Here is a 13,488-nt window from a genome sequence, read left to right on the forward strand (position 1 = left end):
TCTGCTGGCTCTACCAGCAGACCAGGGAGACAGGGAGCAGCTTTTCTCGCCCCGGAGAAGGTGGGCGGTGGGACCAGGCGTCCCGCTGCTCTAGTTCTCCGGGGCGAGAAATCCCCGTTCGTAACTGCGGATCCGACGTAAGTCGGATCCGCGTAACTCGGGGACTGCCTGTATAGGGCCTGGCTTCGTTATCTGTGTTCAGTATGGTACTCTGCAGCCTTGCTTTCCCTAGGAAGAAAACGAAGTACCACTAGGGATGTGAATGGTTAACCGGTTAACCAGGAAGCCTCACTCTTAACAGGTGAGGCTTACGGGTTCCAGTTAATCAGTAGAGGCTGGAGCAGCTCTCTGCCCACTGCAGGCAAGGGCTGCTCTGACTGGCCAGCTAGAGCAGCCACTGTCCATAGCGGGCTGCTCCAGCCCAATAGGGCTGGAGCACCCCCCCACCTGGCCCTTCACTAAGCATTTACCTCAACTGACTTACCATGTGTTAGCTACCATGGGGTAGGAACTCTAATTCTGATCTAATCTCATCCCAACCCAGACAGACACGACTAGCTCTATTCCAACTAGCATGCTAGAAGTAGCATTCTAGATGGTGTGGCTTGGGCAGCAGCCAAGGGGGTTAAGTGGCATTGTGCTCACGTGACTCGCTCATGCCGCAATGTCCAGCCTGCTATTTTTAGCAGTCTAGCGCAAGCAGAGGTAGTGTGTCCTACTCAGCTAGGGAGACCCACTCCCAGCTGCAGAGTATGCACCCAGAGAGGCCTACATTCTGTGGACAGCAGATTATTGAATCTTCTCAGCCAAGAGTAGAGGTTGGAGGCCATAGGAGAAATCTTCCTAATTCGCATACTCAAGTTCCTGGAGAAAAATACCTTTCTCCGCCCTCTGACACACTGAACTCTCTTTATAAAGCCAATTGACCACAGATCCCTTCACTTAACAATTTTACGCTTCTGCAGAACCTTTCATCTGAAGCTCCACATACTTGGAAAGAGTTGCGTCCCTCACATGCACAATAACCCTTTGCACACAGATGCCTGGTAAATGCGTGCTAAAACACCCACTAGTAGGTGCAAATTACCCTCGTAATAATACAAACCCTTGCCAGAGAGTCCGCCAGCACAACGTTTTCCTTACCAAGTTTGACGCTTTGCACTCTGCCCCCAATTTGGTCAGACGCCTCAAGGATTGTTACATCCGTGAAACCGTTTTCCAGGAGAGATTTTGTAGCAGACAGGCCCGCAAGGCCAGCACCAATGACTACTATTCGAGGCTGTCGTTTTCTCCGTAGGCCACTACTAAGAGGATCATCAGTGCTGTCTGAAGATGTTTCACAACTTTGCATGCCGTCCAAGCTCTCTTTCTAAGGAATCTAAGGAGAAGCAAACAAATAGGTTCAAGGAACTAAGCCAACAACTCTACTTTTCATGAGGATTCCTTTCTTCAGTACAGAATCAAGTTTTGGGAGTCTCTAGTTATTTGTTTAGCAAAAAGAACGTTAACCTTTGAACCAGAAGAAGCCCTTTTCAAATGGGAACCGTAAAAAGGGTAATGAAGATCAGCCTAGAATGTAAAAGTTTCTGGTCTCGACTCTAGAGCATCAACATCTCAGCCTGCTACAGTCTCCACCATCTACTCTGTAACCATGTAATAATTTCCAGCAAATTCAGAAGGTTTCTGACCTCCCATCTCCTTATATAACCTACTGGGGTGGCAATTTTGTGGTAGAGCAAAAACACACACCCTCTGACAACTAGCTGTTCAGAGAAGTAATGTAACTTTATTTTGCTTCTGTGGCAACCACAAAGCATAAACTTTATATCATATAAATATAAGACTAGGTAAACTGAACTTAGTTCAAAGCAGGAAGCCCCAGATATCAAACCTATAGCTGAACCAAAAGTGGAGATTAATAGAAGAATCTAGGGTTTGCTCGACAGATGGCTATTTGTTTTTTTAAAGTTAAGTAATATAACTAAATGTACTCATGGTCCCAAAACAACAATGCTAGTTTGCACTTCTAAGGTAATTTCCATTCAAGGATCTCAAAGCACTTTAACTGAGCTTCTTCACTTCTGTGTAGTAAACACAGATCAGATATGGAAGAAGATGGACGATGGCCCACGTTCGGCAGTGATGTAATCAGTGGCATAAATGGCAAAACCGGTTTTACTTGCATCCATCTGGCATCCAAACACTGAGCAAAGCGAATGTGACATTGGCCTTGACTGCTTCTGAAAACTGCTATTTTAAATCAGTTTAGAAACTGATTTTAAAATTGGTGCAACGTCAGCCAGGTTTCTGCAAGGTTTTGCCAGGATAGCTATAGTGTACCAGCAAAGCACTTCTAGGCTACATCTAGACTGCAAGCCTCTTTCGAAAGAGGTTTTTTCAAAGGATATTTTCGAAAAAGTCTCTTTTGAAAAAGAGCATCTAGACTACAACCAGTACTTTAGAAAAAGCAAGCCGCTTTTTCAAAAGAGAGCACTCAAGCAGTTTGGATGCTCTGTTTTGAAAAATCACGGTTTGCATTACATATCACCTTTTTTCAAAAGAGCACTTTCGAAAAAAGGCATTCTTCCTCATAAAACGAGGTTTTCTGTGGTCAAAAAAAAATGCCGCATTCTTACAATTTACTTTCGAAAGAACGTGGCAGCAGTCTAGACGCAGGGGAAGTTTTTTCGAAAAAAGGCCACTTTTCCCGAAAAAAACCTGTAGTCTAGACACACCCCATCAAACCAGTATAGCTCATTCCAGGCTCCCTAAGTAAAATATGCTATACCAGCAAAAGCACAGTTTCACCAGCATATCTGCCTATATGCTAAGGGCTTTTGCCAGTGCTGTTATGTCTATCACAAATCACACCTCTTCATGCCCCTGACCAACATAACTATGCCAGCAAAAGATTTGGTCTTCATGGTGCAGACGTATTTCTAAGCAGCTGTGTTTAATTTACAAGACTCGTTAATTTCACTGATGCTATTTTGAACCTTGACTGTCACTAATGCTGGGCAAGCAGAGGTGTGTGCTGGAGTTTATTCATGGGGAAAGGGAATTCGAACATCAGAAGCTGAAGGATTAGCAGGGAACTGTTTCCCCTTTCCACATACAGGTTCTTGAGTGGGGAGAAGACACAAAATTCATTTTTTGCAGCGTCAGGATTTAGATACTTACCAGCCAGACGCCAATACGAAGAGCACACACGTACTCTGTAAATTGGGTCTAGTAACAGCATTGAGATAACATAATTGTATCCTCCCCTTTGTCACTACGTGTCTCAATCTCAGCTACTCCACTGCGCACTGGTGGCCTGTAAAGTTAATCAAGGACCCTTTCCTACCAATTCCAAATACAAATAGGGTTGCCAGGTGTCCTGTATTGAACCGGACAGTTCGGTATTTTCACCTCCTGTCTGGTAAAAAAAAAATTCAGAAAATTCCAGACATCTAAAACATCCGGTACTTTCTGATTTTTTTCCCAGCCAGGAGGCGAAAATCCCAGGCTGTCCGGCTCAATACGGAGGCAGCCTGGCAACCCTTGTGTTTACCAGGTTCCACAGGGGAGCTGTCTGGCCCCATGCACGGGAGGCAAGATGGTGGATGGCCGCCAGCAGCCTGTTAGGGCCAAAAAGCCTCACCATGCGTGTTGTGGTTTTGTTTTTTTACTTAACAACTCTTGAGGTCCTTTTTTTCGGTATTTTTTCTGAAACCATCTGGCAACCCTAAATACAAGCAGATTCAAGAATCTCAAACTGCTCAAGGTAAGTTTGGTTTCTTTGAAATAGTGAAAGGACTGGAAGTCAGAACCCTTAGGTTCAAATCACAGAGCGCTACCACTCGATTGTTGTGTGAAATTACAACACTTCCCTGGTGTTATATCCCCAACAGGGGATATAACAGTCTCACAGAGGCACTTTGAAGCTTAATTGCTGTTTGTAAAGCGCTAGGTAATGTCTGTTACTAAAGGTTATACTATCATTGAAAGCGATGTATTTTAATATGTAATGCATCCAACGTGAGTTTTACAATATTCTTCAAACAATCATCTTCATGCCAAGCCTCAGGAACTCTCAGAGGGTATGTCTACACTGCATCCCTAGTTCTAACTAGGGATGCAAATGGAGACAATCGAAGTAGTTAATGAAGCGGGGATTTAAATATCCCGCACTCCATTAACATGATCTCGCCGGCGCGCTAGTTCGAATCACAGCTGATTCGAACCAGGAAGTGCGTGCCGGGACGCGTTAGTTCGGACTAAAGCCCTTAGTCCGAACTAATGCTACTCCTCAAAAAATGAGGAGTAACATTAGTTCGGACTAAGGGCTTTAGTCCGAACTAACGCGTCCCGGCGCACACTTCCTGGTTCGAATCAGCTGTGATTCGAACTAGCGCGCCGGCGAGATCATGTTAATGGAGCGCGGGATATTTAAATCCCCGCTTCATTAACTACTTCGACTGTCTCCATTTGCATCCCTAGTTAGAACTAGGGATGCAGTGTAGACATACCCAGAGACTGTATTGATGAGGGTTATAAAGGCCTAGATATGCAGCGGTCCCTTCTACCATCTAAAATACTGTAAGCTTTAAACTCTGAGATCTCCAGTACAGTGCTCTGAACTTCATACAGAGGATTTCCGACTCCACTAAAAACTTAAAGTATGTGTGTGGTCCTGTTCTGTTTGGCATTTTTATTTTGGAATACAAGATCTGTCTAGACAGATGAGACAATAACAGGGTATTTTATATGCCGTGTACAATTTAGAAACCACCCTTACTTAAGTAGCACAAACTCTACAGACGAAGACATTAAAATAATAAGAGCCTAGGCTTCTAAACAGTGATAGGCAGTAAAATGAAGATACTGTATAAAATCTATGATTCTGCACTGCACATTATTTCTTGTCAATTAACACGGTGACAGGCTCAGAAGTAAGAGGGGTGCATAAAACACAGGTGTAGCAGGCATAATATCGCCAGTATTTGCCTGGCAGCAAGACAGCACCCAGGCCAACGTGTCACCCTTCACTCCAACTCAGAAGTTGGCATGGTTTTGGTTTTTGTCTTTATTGCTCCTCAAAAAAGTGTGTTTTTCCCCACATAGGAGAATAACCAGCCTGCTATAAAATCCCAGTTGAAACAAGGCATCTGTAGTTTTGACAGTGAAGTAAAATAGGTGAGTCTAGTGCTGACCTCGCCTAGCCTCCTTATGGTCAAACTCAGTGCCTCCTCTCCACTTGGATTGTTATCATGCTTAGGGTGACCAGATGTCCCGTTTTTAAAGGGAGAGCCCCATACTTAAGCCCTCCTACATATTTAAGAAGTGTCCTTTCTTTAAAAAATGGGTAAACTGTCCCAAATGTTCACTCTCTTTCTTCCCATCCGCTGGGTGGATCTTTGTTTGCCACCCACCAACAGTGAGTGTGTGTGTTGGGGGGGAGCAGTGGCTGACAACAGAAATGAGTGTGAAAGGCTGAGGTTGGGCAAAGCTGCAGCGTGCAGAGATGGCTGCTCCCCTTGCTGGTTCATCAGCCGCAGTCTCTGCTGTGTGCCAGCTCTTGGCCAGTCGGTGCCCCCTCACCCCATTTCCAGCCAGCCCTGGCTGCTTGCTATGGTGACTGGTGAGAGATGGCAGGCAGTGGCTGGTTATGTGTTACCTCTGCTGCCCGCCCTTCAGCCCCTTACATGCTTCCCCTCTCACAGCCCTCTCGCTGCTGTGTCCATTCACTCCTCCCCCTAGCCCTGCTGCTTCTCCATATTCACCTCCCCAGACATCGGCGGGGTGCTGGTGCTGTGAAGAGAACTAGCCCCTGGTTAGATCATTCAGCTCACCAACAGCCTGGCTGGCAGGCTCCTTCCTCCCCCCACTGCCTGCGGCTGGGCTGTGGCGTTCCCTGTAAGCTGCGCGGCTGTGCGGTCACTCAGGAGAGATTCCAGTGCTGCCCAGCCGATTAGCAGAGCGCCCACAGAGCTAGGTTTGTGTTTCTGCTGGTGGTGCACATGCACACGCTTCAGTGCACATACAATTGATTCTGAACGAGGATGGGAAATATTAAAGGGAACATTGCTGGGCTGCCACCAGGGAAAGCTGAAGACCTTCTGGCCCGGGATGCTGTCCAGGAGGAACCAAGCCCTGTATGTGCCAAAGCCCCATGCATGGCATGGGAAAGCATTTCTGTCTCTCAGTTAAGCTTTGCAGGGGCAGGGAGGAAGCGATTTCCAGCCTGTTTGCAACCCCAACTCTGCAGGTGGCCAGGCAGGTCACCTCTACACATGCTGCCCCTGCTGGAGGTCCTGCCCTCAGGCTGCTCTGTCTCCTAGGTACCATCCCCTGCTAAGCCACTTCTCTGGTAGGGTTGCTGAAAGCCCCTGCAGCCAGGTTCCCTGGGCCCTGGTGCTCAATGCATCCTTAGGGCTTAACCCAGTGGTTCCCAACCTTTGGGGGCTGCCAGGCTGGGCGGGGGCAGGGCCGACCCTGGTCACTAGGCGGGCGCACATAAATGCCAGGGTGCCCACGGACACTGCACTGGGGACCACTGGTTTAACCCCTTCCTGCCTGTGCTGTAGCCAGGGGCTAAGAGGCAGCTGCCCGCAGTGTGGAAAGGCAAAGCTAACACCTACAAGCTTGGGACAAGCTGCTTCTAGCCACAGGGAGTGGGGGGAGGGAGGGGAGAATAGGAGGGAAGAGAAGACTTCTGGAAAAACACAAGCCAGGTCATCCCTACCCCTGTCCACACCCTCCTTCAGCAGGACGCAGCTCCCATCTCCTCCTTCCCGCATGGTGCCGAAAGGCTGTTGCTTGCCATGTTCTGGTGTGAACCCTGACAGAAACCTGAGGACAGTCGCCTGGGACCCTGCGTGCCCCCTGCCCATGCTACCTTGAGAAGCAGCAGCACCAGGCACCAGGAGAGGCGAGTCTGTCCCAGGGGCCCAGCCAGGCATGCAGGGTGGAGAGCACTGAGTAGGCTGCGTCAGGTTAGTTAGTCACCCCCATCCCCGTGTGAGAGATGTGTACAGGAATGCGTGTGTGTCACCTCTGCCCATGCAAACCTTAAAGACAGGAAGGTAAGCAAAAAAGGCTCCAGCTAGGCAGTGTTTCGTTTTAACAGGGACTCAGTCAGCTTGATGTTAATGTGAGTATTTGTACTGCACAGCTGACTGTCATGGAATTCTCCTGAATACGAGTAATTTGACCAGGTGTCCTGTATTCAGCATAGGGAAGTATGGTCACTCTAGTCATGCTGTAAAAAACCCACCTTCTCTGCGGGGAATTCCCGGCCTTTACTTTTGCCATCTCCCCACTTCTGCCACAGCCTCACCATCAACCCACTGCTGCTTCCATCCTAATTTTAATGAAACAAAAAACAGGACAATGTAGCACTTTAAAGTCTAACAAGATGGTTTATTAGGTGATGAGCTTTCATGGGCCAGACCCACTTCCTCAGATCAAATAATGGAAGCGGGTCTGGCCCACGAAAGCTCATCACCTAATACACCGCCTTGTTAGTCTTTAAAGTGCTACATAGATAGTCCTGTTTTTTGTTTCAGCTCGACCAGACTAACACAGCTACATTTCTATTACTATCCTATTTTTAATTACCTCCTCTTTCCTGTTTGCCTTCGTCAGCCTGCTTCTCCACTCTGTACTCCCTCTCCCACCCCCCAATTCCTTTCACTCCCCTCCCCTCACTGCTTGCTCTCTTCCCTATTTCGCCTTTGCAGAGTTAGCAAGCCATGATCCTGTTTCCAAGAAATACCAACCTCTGTCAGCAAAAATGAATCCATCACCAAGATGTGCACAGAAACACCACAGCAAACCCGCAGCGCTTTACAATGCTCGCTTTCTCCAGCATGTATTGACTTCTTGTACATTTATTAGGGATGTCAAATCCTGGGTTAAAAAGTTAACCAATTACAGTTTAACCGGTTAACCATGTTCCCACCAGCGGCGTGGTGGGCCCAGCTGGGATAGATCAGGCCCCCATCCATGGCGGGATTAGGGCAGGGGGCTGCTGCAGCACAGCCATGCCCACCGTGCAGGGCCCACTGCAGTACACTATGGACATAGGCTGCTCCAGCTCAGCTGGAGCACCCTCCAACGCACCCTCCAACGCAGCTCAGGTGACCCAGCTAGACAGGCGCACCCCCCGCCCAGGCCAGGACCAGCCAGAGCAGCCCCCCACTAGTTAACTGGTTACCCCGGTAAGAATGCCAGTAAGGATTATAGCCCTTTACATCCCTAAGGGTATTTCTGCTGGTTGTCAGTTAAGCCACCAAACCTGCAACAGTTTCCAGCTGGATGGACCCTTGCATCTCTATAGAGCTTTTTTCATAGAATCATAGAATGCTAGAACTGGAAGGGACCTCAAGAGGTCATCAAGCCCAGGCTCCTGCCTTCACCGCAGGACCAAGCATCGTCTAGACCATCCCTGAGAGATGCCTGTCTTACCTACTCTTAAATATCTCCAGTGATGGAGATTCCACAACCTCCCTAGGCAATTTATTCCAGTGTTTAACCATCCTACTAGTTAGGAAGTTTTTCTTAATGTCCAACCTAAACCTCCATTGCCTCTTCTCCTATCATCAGAGGTCAAGGAGAATAATTTTTCTCCCTCTTCCTTGTAACACCCTTTTAGGTACTTTTTTACTACCAGCAGGACACCATGTAAATGAAAAAGTCCAAGAAGTAGACCCAGTTGCACGATCAGGCTCTTAGGTGGCTAGCATTCTGGGCAGGGAAAATGACTTGTTTGTTTGAGAGGCATCTAGCTTACTTGAGATCTTCTCCAAATAATTAAAACAGCTATTAATAATTACTTGTTTATTTCTGCTCTTTGTTCGGTGTCTAATATAGCGGGGCCTACCAAAATACAAATAAATAATCATTACAAACTAAGCACAATACAGCACATGGATAATCCTAGCAAGCCAAATGATCGTGATGTTGTTAGTAGCAGTGTAGCACATTAAAAACTCCAGCCATGGACTGCAATCCCATTGTTCTAGGTGCTGTACAAACCCAGAACAAAAAGACTTGCCCTGTCCTGAAGAGCTTACTAGCAAACTCTGAAGTTCATACGCCATTTTATTCCAGCAGATTCCCAGTGGGCGTTCTGCCTGAGTGAAGATTTCAGCATTGGGCCCGAAGATTGGTAGATACACACAAGTTTAAGCCTTTTGCATTGGAAAACCTCACACATTCTCTTTCCTCCTGCACCCTTACAAGCAACTATCGGGTGTTATTGAAGCCATACCCATACATTTTATAGAAATCAGATTAAAACACATTTCCAGAATGAACAAACAAGCTGAACATATCTTGGGCTTCTCGTTTTTCCATTTTTCTTATCATTCACATTCTTACCCACTCTTATGCTGTGTCTACACTTGAAATGTAGATAAACTTAGCTACAGCGCTCGGGGCGTGCAAAATACGCACTGGTGAGCATCACAACCATGCCAACCCTAACCTTGTGTAGACACAGCTAAATCCATGGAAGCATTTTTCTCTGACCTAGTTACCATCATTTAGGGAGGTGGGATAACTATAATAAATGGAAGAACCCCTTCGTTGCTACAGCACATATCTATGCTAGAGGGCTACTAATGGCGTACCGATAGCACCCTAGCTATGCTTCTATAATTCTCACAGTGGAGACAAACCCATAGCTGTTTCGACACACAAAAGATGTATCACTAAGTATATTGGAATAGTTAAAATGCTACAACACACTTTATGGGGACAGATACATCAGTGTAAAGGTGTTCCTACCCGTAGAGCATATCTACATAAGGGAAGGGAATAAGACAAACCAGTAGAAGAGGTCTTTCTACTGGCATAACTGCATCCACTTAAGAAACTGCACTGGTAAAGCTATTAGGTTAAAAAAAGTCACACCCCTAACTAAAAAGAGATATAATTAGTGTGCAGACCAGAACTAACTCTTCAGCTAAAGTCTGCTCAAACAGCATTTTCCCTTGAAAAGAATTTATAATAGGGATCTCTACATTATGTCCCCTTCCATATGCAAGATAACCTCAGCATATGTAATATTTGCACTGCCCTCTGATTCACACAGAAAACAACCCCAGCAACGCTAAAGCAGCAAAAATCAATGCCAGTCCTCTCTGCTCCAAATTCAGCAACCTCAGCTACAGACCAGAACAAGCCTAGAGATCTACCCTTTCTGTAAACTTCCTCTCATCTTATCAGACTTTTGCCAGCAAAATCCTGTGCAAACACAAGTGAGGCAATCATATACTCAAGTACTAAACCCAGAGGATTAAGGCAGTCCATAGCTGCTTCCGTACTATGTTTGCTTAGAACGTGGCACTCTCCTCATACTGCCTTGTTTCTCTAGGACCCTGAGGGAAGCAAGCAGCAGAGAGAATTGTAAAACTGTAAGCACACTTGACAGGAATATCACCAATGGTCAGACAAAGTTAAAAAAGCAAACAAGGAAATTCTTAGACAAAGCTGCCACAATGCCCTAAAGCAGACTGCATAATATGCACTAGCTACAGCTACGAGCTGCATGCTCCCAGCACACTATAAACGGGACAAATTCTGAGCGGTGTGTCCACATCTTATTCCCAGGTTCATTTGTTTGGGTTTGGGTTTAAGACACTTTTTGAATAAATGTTTTAGCACTTATAAAGGTGCCTGTTGAGGTGCTAAAATTAACAAAAGCTCTATCCAACCAACAGGGGGGAAAAATCTCTCCTGACCCCACAGACTCCCTCAAGCTCAAAAGGACAAATTTAACACAGTCAGTTGCACAGCATATTTTTCATTTCAGTGAAACAGGATTTAAAGGTTATCCTGCACTGGAAACCTAGACATCAGCACTGAGGTTGTGTGGGACTGCAAAATAAAACAGGCTAACTCAGCTTTCACTGTAAAGGTCAAAGGAAAAAAAAGAAATAAACACAGTACCCAAGATAAAAAGAAGAACCTTACATTTAAAGCATTTAAATTTAAGATCTCGTAAGGAACACATTCATATTCTCTCTCTCTCTTCCCTCCCCCCCCCCTCCCCCACACACACACACATGCAGCTTTAGTCCCAGGGCTACATCTACACTGGCAGCTTCTTGCACGAGAACTCTTTTGCAGAAGAGTTCTTGTGCAAAAACTCTTTCAGAAGAGAGCGTCTTGACTGGCATGTGTTTTTGCGCAAGAGATGAGCTTTTGCGAAGAGCATCCATACTAGTGTAGACGCTCTCTTGCACAAGAAAGCTCTGATGGCCATTTTAACCATAGACCTTTCTTGCGCAAGAAATTCATGTTGCTTGTCTACACTGGCCTCTTGCGCAAGAACAGTTGCACAAGAGGGCTTATTCCTGAGCGGGAGCATCATAGTTCTTGTGCAAGAAGCCCTGATTTTATACAGTAGAACATCAGTTTACTTGAGCAAGAACAGATGGCCAGTGTAGACAGGCAGCAAGTTTTTGCGCAAGAGCGACTGCTTTGGTGCAAGATCGCGCCAGTGTAGACACAAGCAGGGTGTAAAGATTTCTGATAACAGAGGCTTCTTTAATCATACAAAGTGAGGCATTCCAAGTGCCCGAAAACCAAAGCTAGACAAATTCAGACCAGGGTTCTGATCGTATTGTCTTACTGTTTTATAGTAAAAACTTAAAAAACAACAAATAGTCTAGTAGCACCTTAAAGACTAACAAAACAAGTGTCTTTCTCTAGCAGCAGCGGAGGGAGTCTGCAGGCAGCTGCGGCCCACAGGAGCGGGGCCGGGGCATGGTGCTTGTTGCTCGTTGCTCCTGCGCAATCCAGCCGGGCGCCCTTCCCTGCCTGCAGCTGCCGCCACCGCACACCGGACCCTCTGCGCGCTCGCTTGTTGCTCCTGGGCCGGGGCATGGTTCGGGGTGGCGGGGCAGATGCCAGCCGGGGAGCAACAAGCAAGCGCGCAGCGGGTCTGGCATGTGGCAACGGCAGGCAAGGAAGGGCGCCAGCTGGATCACGCAGGAGCAACGAGCAACAAGCACCATGCCCTGGCCCCGTTCCTGTGAGCCGTGGCCCCTGCAAACTCCCGCCGCTGCTGCTGGCTGCCGAGCAACTTGCTCCCGGCTCCTTCCCTTTGTCAGCCCGGGCTGGGAGCCTCCCCACTTGCGCCTCTGCTGGGGATGCCTCTGCCCTGGCTCCGGAGCGTTCCTGGCTGCTGTGCCCCTTGTAAGTTTCCCCGCGTTGTTCAGTCACAGGCTTGGAGCCTAACCCCAGCCCAGCAAAGGTAGTGAAAGGGTGGGGGGAAGGGGATCCTCTTCCATCGAGTAAAAAAAAATCCTATATACCCCGCGCACGAGTATAGCACGCGGGGGAGGTGCGGGGTTTGTAAAAACGAATATAACCCGCAAGTTATATTCGCTAAAAGACGGTATGTATAATTTGTGTCCATATAATATGTGGACACACATGGTGTTCTCAATGTCCCTTAAAGAATAAAAAAGGATGAGCTCTCCAAATAATCCAACACAATCTTAGATAAATGGATTTTAAATCTATTTTTCAACAGGCTTGTCTCCCTCTTCCCCCTCCCCCCGGCCAAAAAAGAAATGATCTAAAAGCAGAGCTCATGGAGCCCGCGTACAGAAGATTCATGTAACAGAAGCAGGAATGGCAACATATTTAGCAGATGTAAAGACAATACACAGAGTGGCTATTATCTCATTAAAGAGCCTAGTGCTACTCCCATCAAGCAAACATGCAACATGCTAGGCTCTAATGAGTAACCTTTATCTAATTAACTGCATTGAGAAAGTATTCAATTATCTTCTCTAGTGTACTTTTCTTTTATAAAGTAAGGTCAAGGAAGTGTTTGGAAGGATAATCATCATCTTCAGGTTGTGAGCAGTTACATTCCTGCCTGCATCTCTCTTTTCCGAAAATTCAGGCCGTCGGTTGGGTCGACGCTGCCGGGCACAGAACAGCGTATGCTTTTTAACAGATCAAACACGTGCCCGAAGTAGCAGGCAGAGTGACAGGAGGATTGTACTGTTTGCTGTAACACTGCCGGTTGCCAGTACCTCCCGCATCTTTTAATTACAGTCATCCTGTCTCCCAGAACAATAAACGAGCATTTTGTAATTTCTCCCTCTTGTACGCTGTAATTAGTCCTCTAAACAGCAAGTGCATTAAACCTCACCGACTGATGCTCTGAAACACGATGTCAGTGCTCTCAAAACTAAACTTGCCCAGCTCAAATGTCCTCCTGTCCCCGTTTCCCCCCGCACCCTCCCACCTATCCCTTTTCCCCCAAGCTCCCAGTCTGGCAGCCAAAGTGTTGAGACTGTTCACAATGCTTTTCTGCACTACTGTTTACAGAAGGGCAGGTAAAATACAGGCACCATTTCACCAAAGGCAGAATAAATAATAAAACTCAAGTATGCCACATCAATCGGAAATAAAGAGTTTGCTGCTGTTATAAACTTCCTACACATCTAGCTATTGTGCCATACACATACACACTTACTC

General features: G+C 46.7%; 1 protein-coding gene across 4 annotated transcripts in view; it reads right to left on the reverse strand.

Annotated features, from left to right (window-relative positions):
• The window catches only part of SMOX (spermine oxidase), a 133,708-nt gene that overhangs the window by 38,622 nt on the left and 81,598 nt on the right, over positions 1-13,488 (reverse strand). For all 4 annotated transcript variants that reach the window (XM_006139203.4, XM_075930980.1, XM_075930978.1 and 1 more), the window contains one exon: positions 1,144-1,378. In XM_006139203.4, coding sequence (XP_006139265.2) covers positions 1,144-1,351 — 208 coding nt within the window. In that variant the 5' untranslated portion in view covers positions 1,352-1,378. The remainder of the gene's footprint in view (positions 1-1,143; positions 1,379-13,488) is intronic.

Source organism: Pelodiscus sinensis, chromosome 5, assembly GCF_049634645.1.
Source record: "Pelodiscus sinensis isolate JC-2024 chromosome 5, ASM4963464v1, whole genome shotgun sequence".
NCBI classification, from domain to species: domain Eukaryota; kingdom Metazoa; phylum Chordata; order Testudines; family Trionychidae; genus Pelodiscus; species Pelodiscus sinensis.